This window comes from Sceloporus occidentalis, unplaced genomic scaffold (assembly GCF_023333645.1).
Source record: "Sceloporus occidentalis isolate IW3139 unplaced genomic scaffold, rSceOcc1.0.p SCAF_4, whole genome shotgun sequence".
NCBI classification, from domain to species: domain Eukaryota; kingdom Metazoa; phylum Chordata; class Lepidosauria; order Squamata; family Phrynosomatidae; genus Sceloporus; species Sceloporus occidentalis.
In genome coordinates, this window is record NW_028316984.1 from 98,912,567 (window position 1) to 98,937,900 (window position 25,334).

A 25,334-nucleotide genomic window follows, 5' to 3' on the forward strand; every position below is an offset into this window, starting at 1 on the left:
TTAATGCTCCAAATTTGTTGCTATAACCCTCCTCGCCTCTTGGAGTTGCTGTATTTCTCTATTACTGCTTGTTCTATTTGTTCTCCTCCTCCCTCTTTCTGCTTTCCTTTCGTTTACCTCCTCACTTCCGCTCTCTTATTTCTTGTTCTCTATGCGGACCGTGTCCTTGAAAACGCCGAGCTTAAGCTGCAAGAGACAGGTACTTCTCTTTCCCTTGCTAGTTTACTCCCCTACCCCTCTCCTCACAATTTAGCTAATTCCCCCCTCTTTTTCTCTTTTCCCTTTTTGTTTTCCCAAAAACCCGTCTTTTACCAGCTCTTCGTACTTTCTCTCCCCCTTCTTTAATTCACTGCCTACTTCTCTTGTCCAAAATGCTCAAGTCTCTCAGGTTTTCTCAGTTGCCTTCTCCGTCCGCTTCTCGTTTTCGTCTGCTTCTCGTCCTCACTTCCGTCTGCTTCTCTTCCTCGATTCGTCTGCTTCTCGTCCTCAATTTCGTCTGCTTCTCGTCCTCGATTTCGTCTGCTTCTCGTCCTCGTTTTTGTCTACTTCTCGTCCTGGAGACCACCGAATGTCGCTTCCTTTTCCCCTCGGGACTGGTCCGTTTCTCTGGCGATCCCCTTCTCCTTCTCCGCTTCACTTCTCTCACTTCTCTCCGCAATCACACTTGCGTCTTTCCTCCTTACAACATTTCCCTCGCTTCGTCAGGCTTTCTTATTTCTTTCCCAGACCGTCCTCTTCTCCTTCTGTGTCTCCTGAAGCCTCCAACAATTAATAAGCTCCCCGGATTACAACTCCTTTTTTAAGTTCAGTTCTTATAGCCACATAGCCCCGTTTCCACTAATCTCTCTCCCTCTCTGTGAGCTCCTTCACGGGGCTCCGCAATCTTCTGATGAAGTATTACTCTCAGGGATCTTTGTTTCTAATCCTACATACACTTTTGATTTAATCTTCTTTCTTCCCCTTGCGGGAGTCTCAAATGCGGAGTTTGCTGCTGCGGTCTTTCTAATATGGTTTCAGCCACCCCTTGCGGCCATGGTTCGCCCTCCGTCCCCCGGAGTCTCTTCGTCTTCCTCCTGAGAACCAGGGGGAATCCAAAGGAATCCTCCGAAATAGGGACCCCGTCGGGCTCCGTCCGGATCCCCTTTATCGGGGGGATATTCTAGCCGTCTTTCGCTACCGAAAGTTGTTGTTCAAACTGGCTAATAAGCCCGCGAGTGGTGTCGCTTGTCACCTGCCTTTGTGACTTGCGACTTCTTACTCCACCATCTTCCCGGAAGCTCGTTTTAATTGTTATTTTAATGTGTTTTATATATGTTGTTAGCCGCCTTGGGTCCCACTTTGAGAGAAAGGCAGGATAAAAATAAATAATAAATAAAAGGAGAAAAGAAACAAGAGCCATGGCAGCAGCAATGGAAGGGGGAAGAGGAGGAAGAAGAGATGCCCCCAGCTGCCTGCCGCAGTGAGAGCAACAAGGCTGGCTTGGGGGGGGGTACCATTGAACACTATGGGACTTGAGCATTCACTGTTTTTTGTACCCGTGGGGGGGGATCTGGAACAGATCCCACACAGATACAGAGGACCCACTGTAATGTGTTTCCCTGCTGGTTGTATAGCATCCTGACTCTTTGTTTAAATTTCCATCTGAATTCCCAGATTTTATGGAAGAAGTCTCTTCTTTGTTTATTTATTTATTTATTTCATTTTTATGCCACCTTTCTCCCCCCAAAAAAATCCAAGGCAGCTCACAAAATAATATTTCTCTGCATTGATTACTATAGTAGTTCTCCTTGTCCGTGGGAACAAGTTACTGAGCAGTTGTCTTCAGGTTCTGACTCTGCTTCTGTCTCCTTTTAGTTCTTGTGTGTCCTTAACTGTTTGAAGAATTTCATCTGACATCCATTGAAGCATATCCTCCTTTTGGCTACAGATACTGTCTTTTTGCATTCTGCCTTGACAATAGCTCTGATTTCAGTCCACAATTGTTCTGGCTCCTAGTCAATTAGTCTTAATAGCGCAAATCTATTGTTCATATTATTTTTAAATTCTACAGGGATGTTCTTCACGTTCTTTTTTCGGCACAGTGATTGGTTTAGTGTTTTTTAGCTTTAATCTAATTTTTGATATTAGTAATTCATGGTCTCTGTCACATTCTATTCCTGGTCTTGTTTTTGCAGAGAATGGAACTTCTCCCTCTTCTGATACTAATTATATAGTCTATTTGATTTCTGTATAGGCTATCAGGTGATGTCATACACTCGAATTCAGTCAGTTGCACTTATGTTTCATTTCTTTGTTGTATGCCAAATTTTCATAATCTTTGATTCTTCTCTATTTCCTGTTTTTGCATTCTAATTGGCTACGATTTATAAAAAGTCCTGTTTTGCTGTATGGTCGATTTCCTCCTGGACTCCATTGTAGAATCTTTCCATTTCTTCTTTGTGTACCTTTGTAGTTGGAGCATAAACTTGGATTAAGGTTATACAGTCGGTCCTTCTTATACACTGATTTTTTATACATAGATTCAAGCACCCACGGTTTGAAAATATTTTTAAAAAGTATAAATTTCAAATATCAAACCTTGATTTTCCATTTTTTATAAGGGACACCATTTTGCTATGTCATTATATCTAGTGGGACTTGTCCATGCACAGATTTTGTTATACATGGGGGATTTTGGAACCAAACCCCAGTGTATAACAAGGGTCCACTGTATTGATGGGCTTTCTCTAACATCTTATTGACTTGATTTGGTCAGACTTTGCATTATATCTTTTGACTGCTATTGCTACATCTCTCCTCACTATAAATGCCACCCCATTTCTTCTTAGAATTTCATTTTCTGAGTAAAACACTATGTAATGGTCTGACACAAAATGTTCTTTTCCTATCCACTTTAGCTCACTCACCCCAAGTATTGCAAGGTTTATATGTCCCTTTTCTTACTTTACATGGTCTAGGTTCCTCTGATTCATGCTCCTTATATTCCATGTTGCTAAAATAGCTGTTGTACACTTTCAGACTTTCATTTTGCCTCTGAGCACATCAACAGCTGAATGTCTTTTTGGCTTGAGTCTAGTTGTATCATTAGCAACAGCACTACTTGTCGTTGTCCTCTTGCTGTATCCCAATAGCTTGCTGAGTGCCATCCAACCTGGGTGTTTCATCATTGGCACTATCACTTGTTTCATTTTGGATTCTTTGATCATAAGGGGTTCTTGATAAAAGATCTTCAAAAGGAGGTTTGCTGGTGCCTTCCTTTGCACAGTATTAGCTGTGGTGCCACTGCTGTTGTCTCTAAGAGATCCTCTGCCAGTGTCACCCTCCACTACTACTGCTACCCAGTAGCTGTTTGGAACATTTAGGTGGGTTACAAGCGGCCCTCAAGGGGCTATTTTCCCGCCGCCGCCATTCGCTGTGTAGGGAAGCCCCAGCGGCCAGACCGCAAAGCTTCCCCGCGCAGCGAAAAAGGAGCGCCGAAACGGCGCTCCTTTTCGAAACGCGGAAGTGGCATCGTGAGGGGCGGAGCGCGCTCTCGCGGCATCACTTCCACCACGACACGTCTGGACGCACAGCGTCCAAGACGTCAAAATGGCAGTGCCCATGTGGATGGGCGCCGCCATAAAGTCTGTGCTCCGCGCTTACTGGGAGGAAGGGCCATCAGGAAGGTAAGAACCTTCCTAACCCTAATACGGCCCTTCCTAACCCTAGTACGCGCGGAGCGCGTACTTTATGGTGGTTTATAACCCGCCTCTGTCTGGCTCCTCAGCAGAAACCTGTCTCATATGGGAGAGCCAACCAGCAGCACTGCTGCCATCAGCTTAGCTTCTTACCTCACAAGACATGTAGTCCCACCACTGTGGAAAGTGGGTTGGTTGGTTTACCCATTGGTGGGATGTTTTACTAAAATCTCTCAATCTTCCTGCAGAGAAGTGTGAGAAATGGATAGTTGGATATGATTTACTCCGCCATCAGTCTACATGTATATGAAGTAAGAGTCTACCAGGTTGTACTGTAGTTTTTATGTTGTAGATCTTAACATGAGACATGAGGGAAACGTCCCTTACAGTGTTCAATCATCCTGAATAACATTGGAAGCAAGTGTTTAAAAAACTTAACATTTGCTATGAATTTACATTGTTATTATTATTTTTTGTAGAAAAGATACAGCTTGGCGGTAGGCCCTCCAAAAAAGGATCCCAAAGTTAAGGGTGTTCACTCAGCAGCTGTGCAAGCTTTCCTCAAGCGGCAAGAGCTGGAACAGAAGAAAAAAGGTATTGTTTAAAATTACTCTTACTCATCTCAAATACCACTGTCATTTATTCATTTTTCTGTGTACATTCCATTTGGGATAACATTTTATGCATTTTTATATTATTATCACGATCTCTTTTGTTTTGGATGATCAGTGGCTTCCAGAATCTTGCAAGTAGTGACAAATATGCCAAAAGTTGATAGTTCCAATTCTCCTTTTAATGCAGAAATAGATTATTTCTATTTGTTTATTTAAATTTGTACACACATTGGTGAGTTCCTCCAACATTTATATCTTTTAAAAGCAGGAAAAGCTGTTTTTTAAAAGAAAAACCCAAACTTATTTCTATGCATAGAAAGACTAGCAGATCTCTATGTGGCCATATCACAGCATGGCTCTTTGAAAGTCCCCTCAGCTTTAGAGCAGTTTGCCATGTGGAATGAAGGACTGCTGTTGAAGCCCAACCCTCTTGGGTATGCTGAATTAATTGTGCAGTTACTTGTATCCTAGCCGAGTGTTTAAAGAGAGGCTGTTAATTAAAATTCTGCTGTGTTGTTCCCAAATGTAATGCTTACATTTAATCTGCATTTTGATTATTGAGGTAATGTATAGACAGAATGTAAATACTGAGCTTTTTCTTACTGGTATTCACTGGTCACTGTAAAGCTTACGTACTGAAAGTATGCAAAAATTCTTAAGCATAAAAACAATCATTTTTATTCAGAAACTTTCTTTCATTCCAGCTCTTGAGGAAAAAAGAAGAAAAGAAGAACTTCTGGCTAAGCGTGTTGAACTGAAACATGACCGAAAGGCAAGAGCTATGGCTTCACGTACAAAGGACAATTTCCGTGGCTATAATGGAATTCCTGTTGAAGAGAAGCCTAAAAAAAGGCAAGGTCGTGAAAGCAGCTCTGACAGAAACACAGAAGGAGCTGAACACATTATGGGCGATGAAATGGAGCTGTACGAATATAGTCAGACAGAATCTGAGCATGAATTCGAAGAACAGGAAGAAAAACCAGCCAAAGCACCAGTAAAACCAAAGGCACCTCTCAAAAGTGCACCTCCAGTAATGAATTTTAATGATCTTCTGAAATTAGCTGAAAAAAAACAATATGAACCAGTTGAAATAAAAATAGTGAAAAAAATAGAAGAAAGGCCCATGACGGCAGAAGAACTCAGAGAGCGGGAATACTTAGAACGGAAGAGTCGAAAAGGGATTGTAGTGAAAGAGAAGAAAGTAGAAAAAGAAATAAAACATGTAATTGCATCAAGTTCTTCCAAAAAAGAAATTTTACAAAAGGAATTAATAAATGTTAAACACAGCAAACATTCAGCAGACAAGCACAACCTCTCTAAAGGAAGTCTTTCCTCACACAGTGGTGTTGATAAGAAACCCAAAGGACCAGCATTAATTGAAAAGCAGTCAAAGTTGTCATCCACCTCCAAACCTAACCACATTGAAAAAGCAAAACCTGCAGCACCAAAGGGACCTTTAAAAACCCCAACAAGCAACAGTCACAATAAACATGTATCAAGTGAGGGGGGTAAATTGGGACCCAATTCCCATACTCAAGTCTTGAAAAGAACTGCAAATGGAACTCTCAAACAACCTTCTACTAAAGAACCCAGTCTGAAAAAAATGGCTAGCCGTATGAAACCAGCTACTGTGTCTGCTGCCCAGCATGAAAGTGTTAAAAATTCAGTCACCAAACTAAGCAGCAGTTCGGCCACAGGAGGTCCTCTTTCAAGAGCCAAGGGAAACCCAAGTACAGGGCGGCCAAACAGTAGTATGGTTACAGGACGTGGGTCTCAAAGCATGGGTCCTGGGCAAACAGGTAACAGCCCAGGATTAGGGCAGCGAACCAGCAGCTCAAATATGGGATCTGATCGGCCGGGCAGCACATCAAGCATGGGGTCTGGCCGGCCAGGCAGCTGTTCAGGACCAGTGCGTTCTGCCAGTAGTCAAAATGTAGGACCTGGCCGACCAGGTAGAAGTCTAAACACTGGACTGGGAAGAAGTAGCACCTTAGGATCAGGGCCAGGCCGGCCAAGCAGCACTTCTGTTGGAACTCTAAAACCAAAGTGCACTGTTGTATCAGAAACAATCTCTTCTAAAAATCTGGTCCCAAGGCACAATAGTGCCCAGACAAATGGAATGAGATCATTTCCCCAGCAAAGACATGGGATCCCCCCACAAGGTATTTCAAAAGTTTGATTATTTTATGTTGGCTGATAGGTATTTCCTGTTTCCTTCATGCATATTGTTTCATTCAGTGAAACAGTCTCAAATGCACCTAAAAGTAATCATCATAATCTCAAACATAAATTTATTTTGTTCCTCAAAAAAGTAGTGAGCAGCTTAATCCAGTGAATATTTAGTCAGTCCCCAACTTTTGTACTGATTGTTGCTTGGGTGTGCTTCTGGATCCATTTTTCCAAATGACAGCTCAGATAGATACAACTGCCAGGAGTGCTTATTATCAGCTTTGGCTGTTATGCCAGCTGTGCCCCTTTCTAGAGCTAGAGGACCTAAAGATACTAGTGTGTGGGGTGGTAACCTCAAGGGTAGACTTCTGCAATGTGCTGTACTTTGGGCTACCTCTACCAAATTGAGAAATGTCAGCTAGTTCAAAACATGGCAACCAGATTGGTTACTGTTACATGTAGGAGTGATGATATTATGCCAATATTAAAATCACTCCACTGGATGGTTGTTAGTTTATGGGCAAGCTATAAAAGGTTGGTTGTTACCTTTAAAGCCCTACATGACTTGGGTACAGATTACTTATGTGATCACCTCCTCCTGTATTATCCACCCCATACACTCAGATCCTCTGGGGAGCATTTACTGCAGTCAGCCAGGACTCGGATGACAACTGTGACCCAAAGGAGATTTTCTTCAGCTGTCCCTAGATTGTGGAACAGTCTCTTCTGGCAGGCTTTTCAGATGGTTATTAAATTCCAAATTTTAAATGATTGGCTGATTGTTTTAATACCTACTGATCTTATACGTTCTTTTTAATTAGTTATGTTTTTAGCTGATGTTATGTATTGTATTTTAATTTGTTTTTGTTTCTTGCCTCAATCCATAGTCAGAGGCAGGTAAGAAGTAAGGAAGAGGAGGTACTAGAGCTCTTTAGCAGAGAATTCTGAGTATTCCTCCTTAAAATCCTAAACTGCAATTTCTGGGGTTCTTTAGGATGTTGCTACAGCAGTTAAAATGGCACTGTAGTGCTTTAATTTGTATGAATGGGCCCCGAGTCCTGCTCAGTTCAGTAGAGTTTGCTCAAAGAAAACCTGCAGTGCATTTTACTTTGCACTGAGTTCTGTTAAAGGAAAGAGGCAAGAGAAAATAAGAATTCTGCAAAGACTACTTTGTATTGAAGATTTGATTAATTTTCAAAGTATGCATAAGGTATAATTGTAGGAAACCATTCACATTACCGTATATACTTGTGTATAAGTCGAACTCATGTATAAGTCGAGGGCAGCTTTTAGGATCAAAAACATGGATTTTGATATGATCCGAGAATAAGTCGAGGGTCAAACACTGGGACATGTTACAAAAGATCTAAAGGGGGAAACAAAGCACCACTTCCCTTCCTACGTCTCCCTCTCTGGACCTCACCCAAGGATTACAGTCTCAGCATGGAAACTGGGGAAACAAACCTCCTCCCTCTCCCTCCCTCTCTCTCTCTCTCTCTCTCTCTCTCTTCCCTTCACTCCCAGGATTTCCAAGACTCATGGCTTGCAAAACAGGGTAGAAACCTCTCAAGAGAGACAGGAGAGCATGCAGGGATTCAAACAGGGAGCTATTTAAAGATCCCTGGCTACGAAGGGTGGGCAATTGTTTTAGGAAGTTTATAAACAGTATTAACTTATTGCCCTGTATATAAGTCAACTCATGATTTTGGAGTCCATTTTGGGCCATAAATTTCTCAACTTATATCATATGATTGTCTGTTTATAAAATTGCAAGTATACTTAGTTGATTTTTGGTTTGAGTAAGTTTGTGTAAATGCATGTGTGTATGAAGGGCCCAAATAAAGTGGTTTATATAATTTATTATTCTATATGTGGGAGAAAATTTCTGGAGGCAAGGAAAATTCCCTTGATATAAAACACACGAATTGTTCCAATTAGGGAGGAAATTGCCTTTATTGCAGGCCACATAATCTTTGTAGCAGACAGCAGGGACATGATCAAATCATTGTTAACCCACTGTAATTTTTTCTTGCTCAGTGCATTTCCATGCTGTCCTCTTTCGACAAGAAGGAGGGCTGATCAGCTATTCTGGAGAGGAAAAAGATTGGGGAACACAAAACTACGCAAATACCATTTTCATCTTGAGCATTGCTTTAACACTGTGCTGCTTATTGAGATCTGATATATGTCAAGAATTCAAAGATATAGCTGTGTTAGTCTGGGGAATCAGTACATATAGAGAGATCTTGTAGCACCTTTGAGACTAACTGAAAGAAGTTGGCAGTATGAGCTTTCCTAGACTTCAGTCTACTTCCTCAGATATATGTCAGGTAGAAGAAGAGAAGAAGATTACATTGTCTTTGCACCTACAGTGGGTCCTTCTTATCTGCTAGGGTTTGGTTCTAGGACACACACATACACACACCCCAGTGGATAACAAAATCCGTGGATACCCAAGTCCCAATCAATACAATGACATAACAAAATGATGTCCCTTATATAAAATGGAAAATCAAGGTTTGCTATTTGGAATTTATATTTTAAAAAATATATTTTCCAGCCGTGGATGCTTGAATATGTGGATAAAAAATCTGTGGATAAGGAGGGCCAACTGTAATTATATTGTTGAAACACTCCCGTTTTTGTCCTGCCTTTGATTGAAGCATTTTTAAAAGATCTTTTACATTGATCAACAAATTAGTTCTTTTACATGACCTATATCTGAAACTGCAGCTTAACCCATGTAAACCCTCATAAAAATAAAGGTTATGGCCAAGAAAAAAAATATATCAATGCCACAGAAAATCTGACTAGTTCTATTTTATACTTCTGAATCTTTCTCTCTAGGCTTTCCAAGGCCTTCTCTTCCACCTATTACTTACAAAAGGCAATATGATGATGAAGATGAAGATGATTCTGAAATGGAAGACTTCATTGATGACGAAGGAGAACCCCAAGAAGAAATTTCTAAGCATATTAGAGAGATATTTGGCTATGATCGGAATAAGTGAGCAAAGAAGCCTTTTTGTGTTTACCATTGTGTACATGTAACTATGTACATATGATAAGATGTATAATATTTATGTAAAGTAGCATAAAAAGGTAACAGAAATTTGAATGGAAGTTCCTATTTAAAATCAAGACAAAATAGTGCACGATTTTTTTAAACCCGGTAATGCTTTTCATAAATGATCACCTTTGGAGGAGTTGCTCAGGAGAACAGAATTTGAGAAGAAGCTGTTTATGCTTCTGTCCATCTCAATAACAGTAAAATACACAGAATGAGTATATGTCTCACAAAATACAGGTCAGGCTCTTGGTTCTGTGAACGTTCCAAGGTTGCTCTACATTTTGCAGGACTGGGGGAGTTGAGAGTTGGGGTGTGTGTGTGTACACATAGACACACACACACGCTTTCACAGGTTTTAGTAAATAAATGTGTGTGCATGTTTGCATACATACACAGCATGTATATTTGATAAAATATGTGAGACCATGAGATTAATGAAGTTAAAATCCCTGGTCCTAGTGAATTAAATTGGTAAATTACTGGGGAGAATCTATTTTAAGTATATGCAGTTTAGGATTTGAAATGTGTGCGTTTATATTCTTGTAAGACTGAGTATACTCTGTACCACTTACAGGTATAAAGATGAAAGTGATTATGCCTTACGTTACATGGAAAGCAGCTGGAAAGAGCAGCAAAAAGAAGAAGCCAAGAGGTAAGTATTAGAATTATATTTGTCCCATTCATTCATGCACTTTTCCCAACGGGAAAAAAGATCCTGCTTATCATTAGGAAGAACTTCCTGAGAGTAAGAGCTATTGTGGAATATGCTGCCTCAGAGTCTGATGGGATCTCCTCCTTGTGAGGTTTTTAAACAGAGGCTGTATGGCCATCTGTTGGGAGTGATTTGGTTGTGTCTGTCTGCATGGCAGGGGTTTGGACTGGATGGCTCTTGTGACTTTTCCACCTTTATGATTCCATTCACCTGTTTTCAACAGCTCACTTTTGAAAGTTCCTCTATTTCAACAAAACTAAATTATAGTCATGTACCACACTTTCCACCCCTGATCTACTCTTTCAGTCATTGCTGCTGTTTCTCCTCACCCCAATCAAGTCAGCATGCTTGGCGTTTTTGCTGTCTGGGATGCTGTGGTTTTTTTCCAGTTGACTTGGCACCATCTAGTGTTCAGTCTTGCATTTATAAGCTAAAAAAGAGGGTTCTTCTTTTCAACCGATTACACTTTTTGACAGTCCTCTGGTTTCTAACCCACCATTAATTCTAAGTAGTGATCAGATTGCAATCTGCTAGCATTTCTCTTTGTGATTTTGTAAATTTATTTTATTCTTTATGTAACACTTCTGTAGTGTCTTAACAATCATGTCCTTAGTCAACAGCAACTATTTGAGATACTTTTTCTCCATTGTAGAAAGGAATAGTAAAAGGTGCAAAGGCAGAGCCAGAATTAGACACTGTTGGAGATTGCCAAAATATTCTGCATATAAGGTCGTATCACAGATACAGAGAATGCTGTGGTTTGTGTATTGTACAGTGCTCCCTTTTTTACGTGGGGGATCCGTTCTGGAACCCCCCCCCCCATTAAAAAAAAGTGTATGCTCGAGCCCCATTGAAAATAATGGGGCTCGTGCATAGCACGGTGCGTGGCGGCGCAGTGGGGTGTGCGCCATGGGCACACAGCCCATTACTCTTAATGGGATGCGCTGCCCCATGTGCTCCCGTGGGCTCCCTGGCGGCTTTCAGCATATGCTGAAAGCTGCATATGGTGCGTCCGTGTATGACATGGGCGCACTGTATTTGCCATACTTGGAATGGGGCATAATATTCCTTTAATAAATACCTGGTAGTGTAGCATACAGTCTGATTCCATGGTACTTAGTCATTTCAACATGAAGCATGAATGTCAGTCCTGTGTTAGCATATTCTATTAAGCACTTTGTAGTAGCAAGTTTCCAATCCAGATTCAGATTAATGAGCTAAGCCTAGTCATTTCAACAAAAGTATGTTTGTTAAGTGTTAAGTTTGTTAAGATCAAATGAAAATTGGAAAATAAGGAAAACTAAATTCTAGAAATTTAATACACTTAGTCTGTACCAGAATGATCTGTTGCAAAATCTAAATTAGTGTTAAATTGCGACTGCAGAATGGATGTGCTATGTATCCATATACAAGGCTGAGCCTTTGACACTAATCTAGTTTTCTGTTCTGGATGGGTATCAATTTGATATATAGTCTTCTGTCACAAACTACACAACTTTAATTAACATTCTATTTTGTCTCTGCTCATAATGGTCATGATGACTTACATCAAATAAGGGAAGACTTATGCATGCATATTTAATTAATGGCTAGTTGGTGTTGAACAACCAGTGAAAATCAAACAGAACTTTAATATCACAGTCAGGGATTTTCAATGGACTCAGTTTTTATAGTCAAATACAAAGCACTGAATTAGGACATAAAGCTAAGGAATATGGCATAGGAAAATAACCCCTAAGAATGTTGTCTGGCTGTTCTTTCTGCAGACTAAGTATGGAACTGCTTTCATAAGATATTGTGATGTGTTAAGTATACTTCTAAAAATGTATTAGTTGTGAACACATAGCTACAATTACATGCAGAGATTCATTCATTTGGAAGTTTGTGGGTTAGCTTAAGCTACTTATTGAATGTAAGCTTTGTGGCAAACAGTGGGTCTACCTTGATATAGTGTTTAAGATGAAACTGAGAGTTCCACTTAATAATTGATACCCAGCAATAAGATTCCCTGGCCTCAGTCAAAAGAATTATGGTGCAAATTTTGTTAGTTTGTTTATTTAATTTGTATGCCACCTTCCTCACAAAGCAGGTTCCAAGGTGGCTCGCAAAGAAAATCAGTTTTAAAATTTAACAATAAAAATTAAACAATGCAAATTCTTCACATAAACAGTATACAATCATTTGAAAACATACAAAACTTTAAAAAAGAAATAAAACTCACATCCCAGTCAGAAGCTCCCCGGCTTGCCAATTAAAAGCCTGCTGAAACAAAAAGGTCTTTGCCTGCTGATGAAAGTAAAGCAGGGAGGGGACTTGGCCTTCCACAGAAGGAAGTTCCGGAGTGTGGGAGCAGCCACTGAGAAGACTCTCTCATGAGGTAGTGGCAGGACTGAGAGGAAGCCTTTCTCTGTAGATCCTAGAACATATGGAGAGATGCCATCTTTTACATAGTCCTTACATAGATCTAAACCATATAAGGCTTTATAGGCTATCACCAACACTTTGAATTTTGCCTGGAAATGAACCAGTAAACAGTGAAGCTGTTCTAACAAGGGAGTTAACAAAAAGGTCTTTTCCTGCTTATGAAAGTAAAGCAGGGAGGGGACTTGGCCTTCCACAGAAGGAAGTTCCAGGGTGTGGAAGCAGCCACTGAGAAGATTCTCTGATGAGGTAGTGGCAGGAATGAGAGGAAGCCTTTCCCTGTAGATCCTAGAACACTGGCAGCTTAATATGGAGAGATGCCATCTTTACATAGTCCTTACATAGATCTAAGCCGTATAAGGCTTTATAGGTTATCACCAGCACTTTGAATTTTGCCTGGAAATGAACCAGTAAACAGTGAAGCTGTTCTAACAAGGGATATGCTCCCTGTAATTGACCCCAGTCAAGATTCTGGCCACAGCATTTTGGTTCTGCCAAAGTTTCTGAACACTCTCCAAAGGCAGCCTTGCATAGAGTGTGTTATAATAGTGCAAACAGGATGTAATTAAGGCATGTGTCACTGTAGGCAGATCAGACATCTCAAGGAACGGATGCAGCTGGTGCACCAGTTTTAACCATGCAAATGTTAACCACTGAAACTTGGGCATCCAGGCTCAGAGTTTAGTCCAAGAGACTCAAGCTGCGAACCTGAGATTTCATGGAGAGTACAGTATAACCCCATCCACCACAGGTACAATCCCTGTTCCCTGATCTGCCTGACTAGGAGCACCTCTGTTTTCTCTAGGTTAAGCTTCAGTTTGTTTGCTCTCTTCCAATCCATTACTGACAACAGACATGGGTTCATTACTAAGACAGCTTCCTTGGAATCAGGTGGAAAGAGAGGTAGACTTGGATGTCATCAGCATATTGGTGACACCACACCTCGGACCTCCTGGTGACTTTTCCCAGCGGTTTCATGTAGATATTCAACAACTCAGAGAACAAAACAGAATCCTGAGGAACTCCACACGCTAATGGACAGGGCATCAAACAGGAGTCCTCCAGCACTACCTTCTGAGTTCAGTCCTCCAATAAACAGCGAAACCACCACATATCAGTACCCCCAAATTCCATCCCAGAGAGTCAGCCCAAAGGATACCATGGTTGATGGTCCTGAAAGCTGCTTAGAGGTCTAGCAGAACCATCAGAGACGTACTAACCCTTTGATGGATGCATAGGTCAACCACCAAGGTGACCAAAGGTTTCTCCATCCTATAACCAGGTGTGAAGTCAGACTGTAATGGATCTATATAATCTGTCTCATCCAGAAATCCCTGGAACTGGAATGCCCAAAATCTTCCCCAAAAATGGAATGTTAGAGACTGGCCAATAATTATTTAGAATTGTGGGATCCAGAGAGGACACACAGGTGCCACGATTATAGCCATTGGATCTGTCTCATCTATAGCACCCAAGACAGAGCGAATCAAAGTGATTTTGTCTCCAAAATATCTTGCAAATTCATCACAGTGAGCAGTTGAGTGATCTTTGTTTTCTACTTGTGGGCCAGAGTGTAAAAGGCCTCTGGCCGCTTCATACAACTCTGTAGGATGAAACTATGCGGTTACACTAGTGGCAGAGAAGTATAGTTTCTTCACTGCCACCTTCACCACAACATCGGCCAATGAGCTTTAGCCTGTATTTGGTCAGTTTAAATAAAGTATATTAGGCTTCTTTATCTCCAGATTCTACATAGCAATTTGCTTTGTGAAACAAGGGTTTAAAAATCTCTTTGTGATAGGTCATGTAAAATTTCTTCTGGTCTAGAACACACTCCATACATGTGTCTGAGCAGCTCTCTATACCGTGCTGGATTTTTTTTAGTTGATGTTTGGTGATTTGCTACAAGCCTTCATTTGTGTTATGTGAACCTTACCTTTATCACAGATTAGAAACAGCATAAATATAGCCTATTCTAGTATTGTTCCATTCCTTGAAATAGCTGGGTGTTGCTAACATGCATCCCTTCATAAAATGGCCAAAGCCTCCTTCAAGCAGCCTGACACTGGTTACTGGGGGAAAAGTTATTTTAACTTGGATTTCAGTCTGTTTGATTTTCTAGTGCATGCACTTCTGTTTGAGTTACAATATTCTTTTAATTTTAGTGTGAATAAATATATAAATATATTTATTTTTTAGCTTGAGACTTGGAATGCAAGAAGATCTAGAAGAGCTGAGACGTGAAGAAGAAGAACTGAAACGGAAAAAGCAGGCAAAGAAGCTAAGAACACGTTAATCAATTTGCCATAGCTGACTTTTTGTTATTCTTCTTTCCCCCCACATTCTTCTACTTGTTCCAAATTTCAGCTACAGTTTTATTTTATGTATGAAAAACAAGCAAACTGTGTAGAACATGGACATCTAGACAGATGGAGTTGGCTTCATACTATTACTCAGCTGGGTTCTGCAGTGGCTGGAGGACCAATGACTTGGATTGGTGGTTGTTTCTAGTCCTCTTCCCCTTCCCCATCACCACTGTTCACCCAGTAATGGAATGGGAGATGGAGAGAAGTGGTGCTGAGGACTGCAGGGAGAAGGAGACATTAGGAAAAATTGGCACCTCTACTCCTTTCCTCCATCAGAAAAGCCTCCATGGAATCTCAGTTCTTTCAGTGAATGGCAGAATCCTTTTCATTTGTGAGGAGGAAGTCAGGATCTGACTTTGGCTTTACCCAGCCTCCAAATACCTTTTTTAATACCTGCCAGCATCTACTTTTTACAAAATAAATAATGCACTAATGGAGGATATTAGATGAAGTAGTGGAAATGAATGTTACTACTGTCTAAAGTAGTTCAAGGATGCCAGCAGACTACTGATGGACTATGCACTGACTTACAGCAAGAGGGCCCACACAAAAATATGCCAGTCTGCATTCTTAATTTTATTTTAAATTGCAAGATGGTCTATATTCTATTGTTGTTTTAAAAGGCCATTTTCTGCCAGGTCAAGATTTTTAAGTCATTTTTTCCTGTTCATTAAAGCACAGATGTAAAACATGTAGCTGCTGTTATTTTGAAAGCAATATTAACCTGTACTGTGATTTCTGTTTGGAGAAGAATATCTGAAAAAGTAAAAGTACACTGAAAAATCAAGCATTTTGACTGCACAAATTAGTAGGTGGTTTCTATTTTCCTGAAGGTAGCTGTTGTGAAATAAACAGCAGCACCAAGCATCAGGAAAGAGGCAGCAACAACATATTTGTCAATATAAATCTTCTCTTGCCCCCATGCTAAGCCAATGTGTTGACCCTAGATATAGGACAGGTTTTTTTTTTCTTCCTAGCCAGCTGAACCTGTTCTCTTGGGGTATTTGGAAAATCTGTCTATTCCCATGTGCGTTGGGTTGATATTTCCCTTTGAGAGCTCAGTCTTTGATGCTTTCCTCTGTTGCCATGTAGAGAATTGAACTGGGGTGTTTACCGTGAATCATTTAGAAATTATTTCATTAAGAAATGGGACCAAATGACTAGTTTTTCATTTAGGCTGAAATTTCATTGCCACAAATAGGGATTTTAAAAAAATCCTGCCCAGAGAAATGCAAACTTTCTATGTTTTATATATAATTTCTGTGATTTTGGCTTCACTACATTTTAAGGATATATTTTGATGTATATTCCTCATTTTTAGTTTCTAGTTCAGATTCAGTTCTTATTATAAAACAACTCCAAACCCTGACACGATATATTACAACTAGTACTAGGCTTTTCCAGCACAAATACTGATTGGATTGACATTCCTCAATTCATATGGGCACATTTATAATCTATATAACTGCTTGATGAAGCTGATGAATAGATTGCCAGAAGAGAAATAAATCTTAGCTGATTTAAGAGTTCGTTTTTATCTGTTTCTGAACCTTTTCTCACACACTGATTTTGAACTAATTTGCAGTGGTAAATTAAATGTGTCCAAAGTAAATGTCTATATGTAGCGAAAAGTACAAGTTCATTCAGTTCTACTCTGGAATTTCAACCCCATGTTTTATGGTTTTTATTCTTATAGTACCTGTGACACACAGTCACTGCAGAATATACTATTTCAGTTCTTCAAAATTTCATCAAGTAACTCTTTCATGAGGAACTTTATATCGTTCTGAAAATTAAAAATGAAGGGGGACTTGGGCACAATAGCTAAGTAACCTAGTATTTTGGAATGGAGTGGCTAAGGTTTAAATAATTGCTTATAAAGGTAGTGTTGCTTGTGAAAAATACTTGGGAAGTTGGAATTCTGTATTTTAATTCCATGTCAACACAAGGACAGCCAGCAGTTAATTTTTAAAGCATTCAGCCTTATCAGATTAAAGAACTGTATATGCTGAAATGCAATAGTTGGACAGTTGCTGCTATTAGCATGCTGCTTAACAGGATGCTTTAAAGGTTTACTGTTTTCCCTAGTGCTGTTTTTCCAGAAGTGTGGACTTTTTTTTATAAATGCACAGTCCACTCTGTTTTGAAATAATCATATATTCAAACAAGTGTCCTGTAAATACAACCATTTATCATTTTACTCATTCAAAATGATGACCTAAGTTGCTGTTCATTTTCTAATTCTAAGGAGAAAGAGTAGAGTATCATTCCAGATATTGTTTTTAAACAAACCTTGGAATTTGTAAAGAATTTATAATAAAATTCTGTATAGGGCAGAATTCTAAAGCCTCTCTGTAATCCACATGCAGGTTTTAACTGTTTCTTACAAATTTGACTCAAGACTGTATTCTAAAAAACTTCAGTGTTGCTTATCTTGTCAATGATTAGAAAATATTCTGTATTCTTAAGGTTTGTCATTTTACTCGACTAATAACCTATCACTTATTAAAATTTACATTTCATATGATACCATGAACACCAGACTAATCTTGCATTCCAAAGGTAAAGTCTCATAATTGTATTCTCATTTCAGATTATATGCTCTTTAACATTTACTTTCTTTATAAAAACATTTTTCCTTTCTCTTCATTTCTCCATTTTATATATTAAAATTTGGCCACTGAATGATTTTATTAAAACAGAATATTTAAAGTTTCTCCTGATGTACATGAAGTATTAAAGCAAAAGGAGAAGTTGACATATATTTCTCGCTGGGGTACCAGTCATCATTAACTTCATAGGTTGTATTACAAAAACTAGGTTGGCTTGCAGATCTGTTCAGTGATTAGATGATGTGCCTTTTACAACATTTTAAATATTTTCATGAATGTAGAAATAAAGACACAGGGGTAATTCTGCTGTCAAATGTGCTGTCTGGAATCTTGATAATGTGAAATACGTAGTGTTTCATAAAGCCCTTTCAGGTCTTGCTTTGCACAATTGCTGTAGTTAATATTTATTGATATTACTAAACAAAGATGAAGGGCACTTTAATATTTAATTAAAAGCTTCATTTTACAGTTTGTCTTCTATATATTTTATTAAGGCTGTATTTACACTTTTTTTTACATGAGTGTCTGTCAGAGACCAAGGCAGCATGTGTCTATTATCAGTGAAGAACTCTGATATTAATAACAGAGCTCTTTCAAAAGTCTGTACAACTGTATTTTTATATAAGATTCCATTTCTGAGCTAGCATAATTAGTTTTGTTTAGCTTTTATTTTCTGTAATCTTAATTACCCCTGTAACTAAATTGTATTTCTACATATACAGCAGAAGACCAAAACACATTGGAAAGAAAATTAAGAGAATAGTGAATAATTTTGATGACTATGTTGGATTTTTATTTATTTTGTTGAGTCAGAGTATAACAAGTGTTAGCCTATAACAAAGGATGTTACTAGAGTCCATGCTATGTTTTCATTAACTTCATTGTGTTTAACACAATGTGACAAATCAGGTAAAAACTGTTAAGCATAACCTTTTTTCTGGTGTTTTTGTATGCTCTTGTATATGCACATTGAAGGCTGAAGCAAGTTATGTATATAATAAATTTCAGACATTAAATATCTTATTGAATTTTTCGTTGGTTTGCTTTAATTTGAAGGAAATGCTAAGATGCCATAGTACCTCTTCATACGAGAATCCTTGCAGGATATTGTTCCCTAAGGAAAAATACTTCAGCTTTTCTTCTGTTATTTAGCTATGCAGAAGCAGTCATGCTTTAGTATACTTTATTATAAACAGATGATATTAATATTGAAAATTCCTAAATTAGGTCTAATGCAAAAAGCTTTACTTAGTGGACTAAAGTTCTGTATACCAATAGTGTATAAATTTCTATAACATCCACGGGCTGTTTTTGAAACTGAGAGGAGTTTCAAAAGAAGTTCATGATAATAGTATGAGATCAGCTATTTAGTCTGAACAGCAATTTTTTTGCCAGACTTGCTAAATTGCCTCTATATAACCCTGAGATGTTCTTTGTATCTTGGCTTTTGGTTTTGGTTCTTGCATGTTATAAATCAGCATGCAAGCTAAATCTGTGAAGGAATAAGAGCAGCACATTTGAGAGATCTTTTTTGAGTACTCATCAGCAACAAAATTTGTTAATGTGCAATTTAAACTGAAAGTATTCCGTTGCAAAAATTTCAGTACAGTTCATCGTAGCTTTATTAGAATGTAGAAACAGCTGAGAAGTGTAATCACGGCTTGAAGATTTTTAGGGCAGGTGTTCATGATTATGGCTGCATCTACACTCTAGAAATAATGCCGTTTGATACTACTTTAACTGCCATGGCACAATATTATAGAATTCTGGGGTTTGTAATTTTGTGAGAGATGTAACCCTCTCTATAGTTTTCTGTGGGTTTTCTGGGCTGTGTGGCTGTGTCCTGGAATAATTTATTCCTGGCATTTCACCTGCATCTTTGGCTGGCATCTTCACAGGGGTGTGTGTATGTGTGAAGACACCAGCCGCAGATGCAGGTGAAACATCAGGAAGAAATACATCCCGAACACAGCCATATAGACCAGAAAACCCACAGAAAACTGTGGACACCCTCTGTGAAAGGTTTTTACTTCACATTAACACTCTGTTAGAAAGCTCTGGTGTCACAACGAACTATAAATCCCAGGATTCCATAGCATTGGAATAGCATTCCATAGGTAAAGTGGTGTCAAACTACATTAATTCTGCAGTGCAGATGTAGCATATGAATCTTCAGATACTATTGGAGCAACAAAACCAAACACTGCAATAAATTCATTAATTACTTCATTGTGTTTTAGCATCAGAAAACAGAGGCATGCTTTCAAATGTTCATTGGGGGGGGGGGTGAGATTGGGTCCAGTCGGGGCCTTGAGATACTTTGCCATGCTCCCTGCCATTTTCTAGTCCATAGCTTTTATTCAGTAGCTCAGTGATGGCGAACCTATGACACACGTGCCAGAGGTGGCACTCAGAGCCCTCTCTGTGGGTACACGTGCCGTCGCCTCAACACAGAGTTCACCAGAGTTTGTCACTAGAAAGCCAGAGGGACATGGCACTTTGAAGTAAATAAGTGGGTTTGGGGTTGCTGTTCGGGCACTCAGTCTCTAAAAGGATCACCATCACTGCAGTAGCTAGTCACTCTTTCTTTGTATGCAGTGAAAAGAGGGTCTGCATATTTAATAGCTTGGTCATCCATAGTTACTGTATTTGAAAATGTGCCTTTTCCCAATCATATGCAAAACTGAGCGCTTCTACCAGATAGTAGCAAATGATATTACACTGTGAGAGACAGCTGCAACCCAGTGTATGACTGCGAACTATGCATAGTGTTTGGAAGAAACACATTGATGTAAGCAAGTGAAAATGAATCATTTTGCAGGTAGATGTTGCAAATACAGGGTGAGATCCTGCAGTGGGAGAAGTACATGTATCATGTAGCTAGGCCTCTCAATGCTACCCAAAAATACCTTGTAAAAAGGTTTTTGCAGACTGTTTTCTAGCAGAACTGGAATCTTCACAACTTTTCTAAGTCTCTGTAGGCTAAGCTTGCTGGCTGTCCCTAGCAGATCACTTGGGATCTCCATGAGCCTGTCCTGCGCTGGAGGAGGTACGTATATATTTTCCATGTCTTGTACATAAAAGAAAGGCAGCTCATTTCACATCTGTCCAGATGCAAGAATTTATTGCCTATCTGTGCTTAAGCAAGGTGGTAAATTAACTGACACAAATCATAGATAAGCCTTAAAGGTAATTTTAAAGACCCATGTGTCTTATCATTTATGAGAGCCCTGCATCATTTTAAGCTATGTTTTGTTGCCTTCTGGACTGCATTAATGAGCTCCTGGGCACTTCTAAAGTCTCCTTGGTGGTTTAAGCTGCACTTCATAACAGGAACATATTGGTTGCTCTTCGAATTCTGCCCCAGGCTTCTGCGTCCATCTAACATACAATGTGAATTAATGCTTATCACCTTCATTTCGTGCTGGTTCACTCTGTAAATCAAACATACAAGATTATTGTTATGATTTTAATTTATTCTGCCTTTCTTCCAGTATATCGACTCAAGGCTGCAAATAAGAAGTATAAAACAATACTGTACAATTTAAAAACAGTACAACAATATTAAAATATAAATTAAAAAAACAGTTTTAAGAGTCAAAACAGTTATACCGTATATACTCTACAATTGGTCAACCTCATAAATCGAGGGCAGGTTTTGGAGCCAAAATTATGGATTTTGCCATGACCTGTGGATAAGTTGAGTGTGTATATGTGTGCGTACAGCAAGAGAGACTAATTGAAGCTGTTTCAACAGCCAGCGTAGGCAGGCGAGGTTACAGCCTTAATAAATTAGATTAAACATCTATACATAAACTAAGCAGAATTAATCTTGCAGAAGCAGAAATAGCTTTCTTTATGTAGGCTGCTATTTTTATTATTACATAATTTAATTTTGGTCTTTGTTGATGATGGGGAGCAACTGCATAATTGTCGCTTACTATCTGATGTTCTTTTGTTGCCTGTTTATCGATCCATTTCCTGTATTGCTATGTATTGTATATGTATTATCTTACTTGAGAGTATGTATTTTCCCTGGAAAATGATTACCTATCCATTATGAAGCCAAGCCCTCCCTCCAGTCCATCTGCCTTGGTCCAGGCCTCAGAGGTAGAGAGGAACTGCTGGACCTCTTACCCTTTCCCGCCACCACTCCCTTCGCCTTCTGTGTCATGTTTTTTTAGATTGTAAGCCCGAGGGCAGAGAACCATCTAACTAAAAAGATTGCATGTACAGCGCTGTGTAAATTTACAGCGCTTCATAAATAAAGGTTAATAATAATAATAATAATAATAATAATAAACAACATAAACTTCGGCAGCGCAATAAAATGCAGATCTTGTTAACTCGAAACTTTTCCTGGAGTTCTTCCAGACACTTGAACATACAAGCTCTAGTGCTTTGAATGTTTGACTAGGACTCTGAGAGATCAAGGTTCAAGTGCTCATTCAGCCATGGAAACTCACTTGGTGGACTGCCATAGAGGAAGGCAATGGTAAACCACCTCCGAATAAACCTAAGTAAACGCGATTGCAAGGAATGAACTTGAAGACATATACAGCGCGCCCGCGTCATACGCGGGCGCACTTTACGCGGACTTGAGCTTACGCGCTCAAGCTGCAGGGCGGCGCGTCCCATTCAATTGAATGGGCACATGCGCCCGTTGCGCCCCCCGCGCCACCACACTGCCGTGCACGAGCCCCATTGTTTCCAATGGGGCTTGAGCATAGGTGGAATTCGCCTTACGTGGAGGGATCCAGAACGGATCCCCGCGTAACACAAGGGCCGACTGTAACATTGAATATAACTTTGTGGATAATGTTGCAACTGTAAGAGCATATATATATATATATATATATATACACACACACGCACGCGTATATATGCTAAAGTTCCAGTTACTATCCAGCTTTCACCATCACTCTGGGATCATCTTATGAATAAAGGAGATAATTTTCTCTTTGAGGAAATCCAGATGGGTGTCACAGTTCATTCTGTGGTACAGTTCATGGAACTGCATTTAAATTTTAGGGGATCTGAATCTGCATATGTTGTTCCATAGTGTCCGCCTGTATTTTCTGTCTGTGCCCACATTATTTCTTTCTGAAAATAATCAAGTGTATTTGTCACTGGACAGTGAGATCCAATTTGGGAGGCTAATAGATCCTGACCAGTATGATTTGCTATGCAGGAGTGGGGGTGGGAGGGCAGTGGGCGGTGTCTGATTTGTGACAAACATGTGGCTATAGGCTGATACCCCCCCCCCCCCGGTTCCCTCTCTTTTCTCATTTGATTAAAGACATTCCACCTAAACATTAAGAACATCCTGATGATAAGAATTGACAGTAGAGTGGACTGTCTCAGAGGGTGGTAGACTCATTTTTATTTTGTTCTAAAAAGCACTTTCCCCTCACTGTCTTTTTTAGTCAGATGCATGTCGCTGCTGGAATAACAGCAAATGTTGCTAACCCCATTTTACCTTGACCTGGTGTCTTTACTAATTTTGACAATAATTAGAATCCTTTTTTAACTTCTTGATTCATAAGAGCATGGGTAAGCAATAAGCAACTATGGCATTACTATTAGAGTGCTGACTAAATGTACCAGATACCTTAGTGTGATGAGAGAAAACTACTGGGCAGCAGTAATATTGGAGGGTGGTTAGACTGGCAGAGGATCTCTCAGGCAATGGCAGTGGCACTTTACTAAACAAGTATGAATAGCACTGGGTCTAATAATGAAACTACTCGAGCTGAAAATGTTCAGCTGCTCATACACATAGATGTGAAAGGAAGGTCGAAGCTGCACAGCACATATACTGTAGACTCTTACCATCCAGGGGAATTGGTTCCTGCCCTCCCCACTCCATGAAGTTGGGGGGGAAAACATGGATAGCTGCACACCATATTATTCAATGGGCCACATTGTGTATGCATCTGTGTCCGCACTGCACTGAAGAATATGGGGCGTGACAGTCCATAGGTGGTCAAAGCTACAGATTGGTAGCCCACTAATCTGGTGGGCCCATTGTAATAGGGATTGGAATGTGAGAAATATCAGGGAAAGCTAAAAAGTAAAAGACCAAACTATGAAATATATAAACATTGCAATACTTGGGGTAATGGGACTCAGAGGACTTGAGTAACCATTGCATCACTACATCAATCTCCCCTATAGGCAAAGTGGTGCTTAAGACTTTATGACAAAAGACTTTCATAACAGATATCCTAGCAGACATTCAAACAAGATATGGCACACATTCAAGATGGATTCAAAAAAGGAAGAGGCACTAGGGATCATATTGCAAACATGCATTAGATAAGGGAGTGTTCCAAATAATTTCAAAAGAAAATCAGCATGTGCTTTAAAGATTATAACAAAGCCATTGATTGTCTAGTTCCTGAAAAACTATGGATCTCAATTAAAGAAATGGATGTGCCACAATATTTTATTGCCCTGGTGCATAACCTGTACTCAAGACAAGAGCCTACTGACAAGACTGAATATGGAGAATTGTTTCCAGTTGGCAAGAGAGTCCGGCAAGGCTGCATTTTATCACCCTATTTGTTTAACTTGTACCATGAACATATAAGTAAAGCAGGATTAAACTTGGAGGAAGAAGGCATGAAATATCAACATTTTAAGATATGCAGATGATACCATGTTACTAGCAGAAAATAAAGACTTTGAATGATTACTGAAAAAAGCAAACAAGACATTGAAATAATTCAATATTTTTCATGCCTTGGCTCAGTCAATAATCAGACTGGAGACTATAGTCAAGACATAAGAAGATGACTAGGACTTGGAAGGGTAGCATTGAAGGAAATTAAAAAGATCCTGAAGGGTAAAGGTATATAATTGAATACTAAAGTTAGGATGGTCCAGCCCATTTTATTTCCAATTTTTATGTACAGTTGTGAAAGCTAGACAGTGAAGAAAACTGATAAGAAGAAAATCAACTCATTTGAAATGTGCTGGAGAAGAGTTCTGCAGATGCCATGGACAGCTAAAAAGACAAATGTTTCCTAGAGTAAAACAAGCCTGAACTGTGGAAACAAAGGTGGCTAAATTGAGGCTGTCATATTTTGCCATATCAAAAGACATGATTCACTAGAAAAGACAATCATGCTTGGTAAGACAGCAGGCAGGAGGAAAAGAGGAAGACCCTATTCCTGATGGAGAGATTCCATTAAGAAAGTAATGTCCCTGAATCCGCAAGATCTGAGAAGTGCTGTTGATAAGGTAAGTTTCATATTTCTCATTCATAGGGTCACCCTTCGACAAAGTTGACTTGATGGCATTAACAACAACAACAATCCAATAAATGCTGAACTGTCACTAGAAGCCAAAATGACTAAACTGTGACTATTATATTTTGGACACACCATGAAATGACATCTCTCACTGGAAAAGATGATAATGCTTCATAAAATGGAAAGCAGAAAGAAGATCACATTACAGATGCATTTATTCAACCAAGAATGTAACAGGCCTGAGTTTGGAAGACCTGAGTACGGCTGTTCCATGTCCTCTTGGAGGTGTTTCGTTGATAAAGTCTCAATAAGTCACAGTTTGTTGGCAAATAACAGCAATGTTCTAGAATTTTGGATAAACTCCAAAATGTACAAATTTTAACAGTTATTAACAAACCAACCTTGGCATTGTGTGGCACTTCTACTAGTTCCTGCCA

The 25,334-nt window shown here is 39.4% G+C and overlaps 1 protein-coding gene across 1 annotated transcript in view; it reads left to right on the plus strand.

Moving 5' to 3' along the window:
• The window catches only part of SPTY2D1 (SPT2 chromatin protein domain containing 1), a 35,295-nt gene extending 16,621 nt beyond the window's left edge, over positions 1-18,674 (plus strand). The window contains exons 2-6 of the mRNA XM_089521025.1: positions 4,157-4,271; positions 4,996-6,453; positions 9,308-9,467; positions 10,105-10,182; positions 14,863-18,674. Coding sequence (XP_089377151.1) covers positions 4,157-4,271; positions 4,996-6,453; positions 9,308-9,467; positions 10,105-10,182; positions 14,863-14,959 — 1,908 coding nt within the window. The 3' untranslated portion in view covers positions 14,960-18,674. The remainder of the gene's footprint in view (positions 1-4,156; positions 4,272-4,995; positions 6,454-9,307; positions 9,468-10,104; positions 10,183-14,862) is intronic.
• The last annotated feature ends 6,660 nt before the right edge of the window (positions 18,675-25,334 follow it).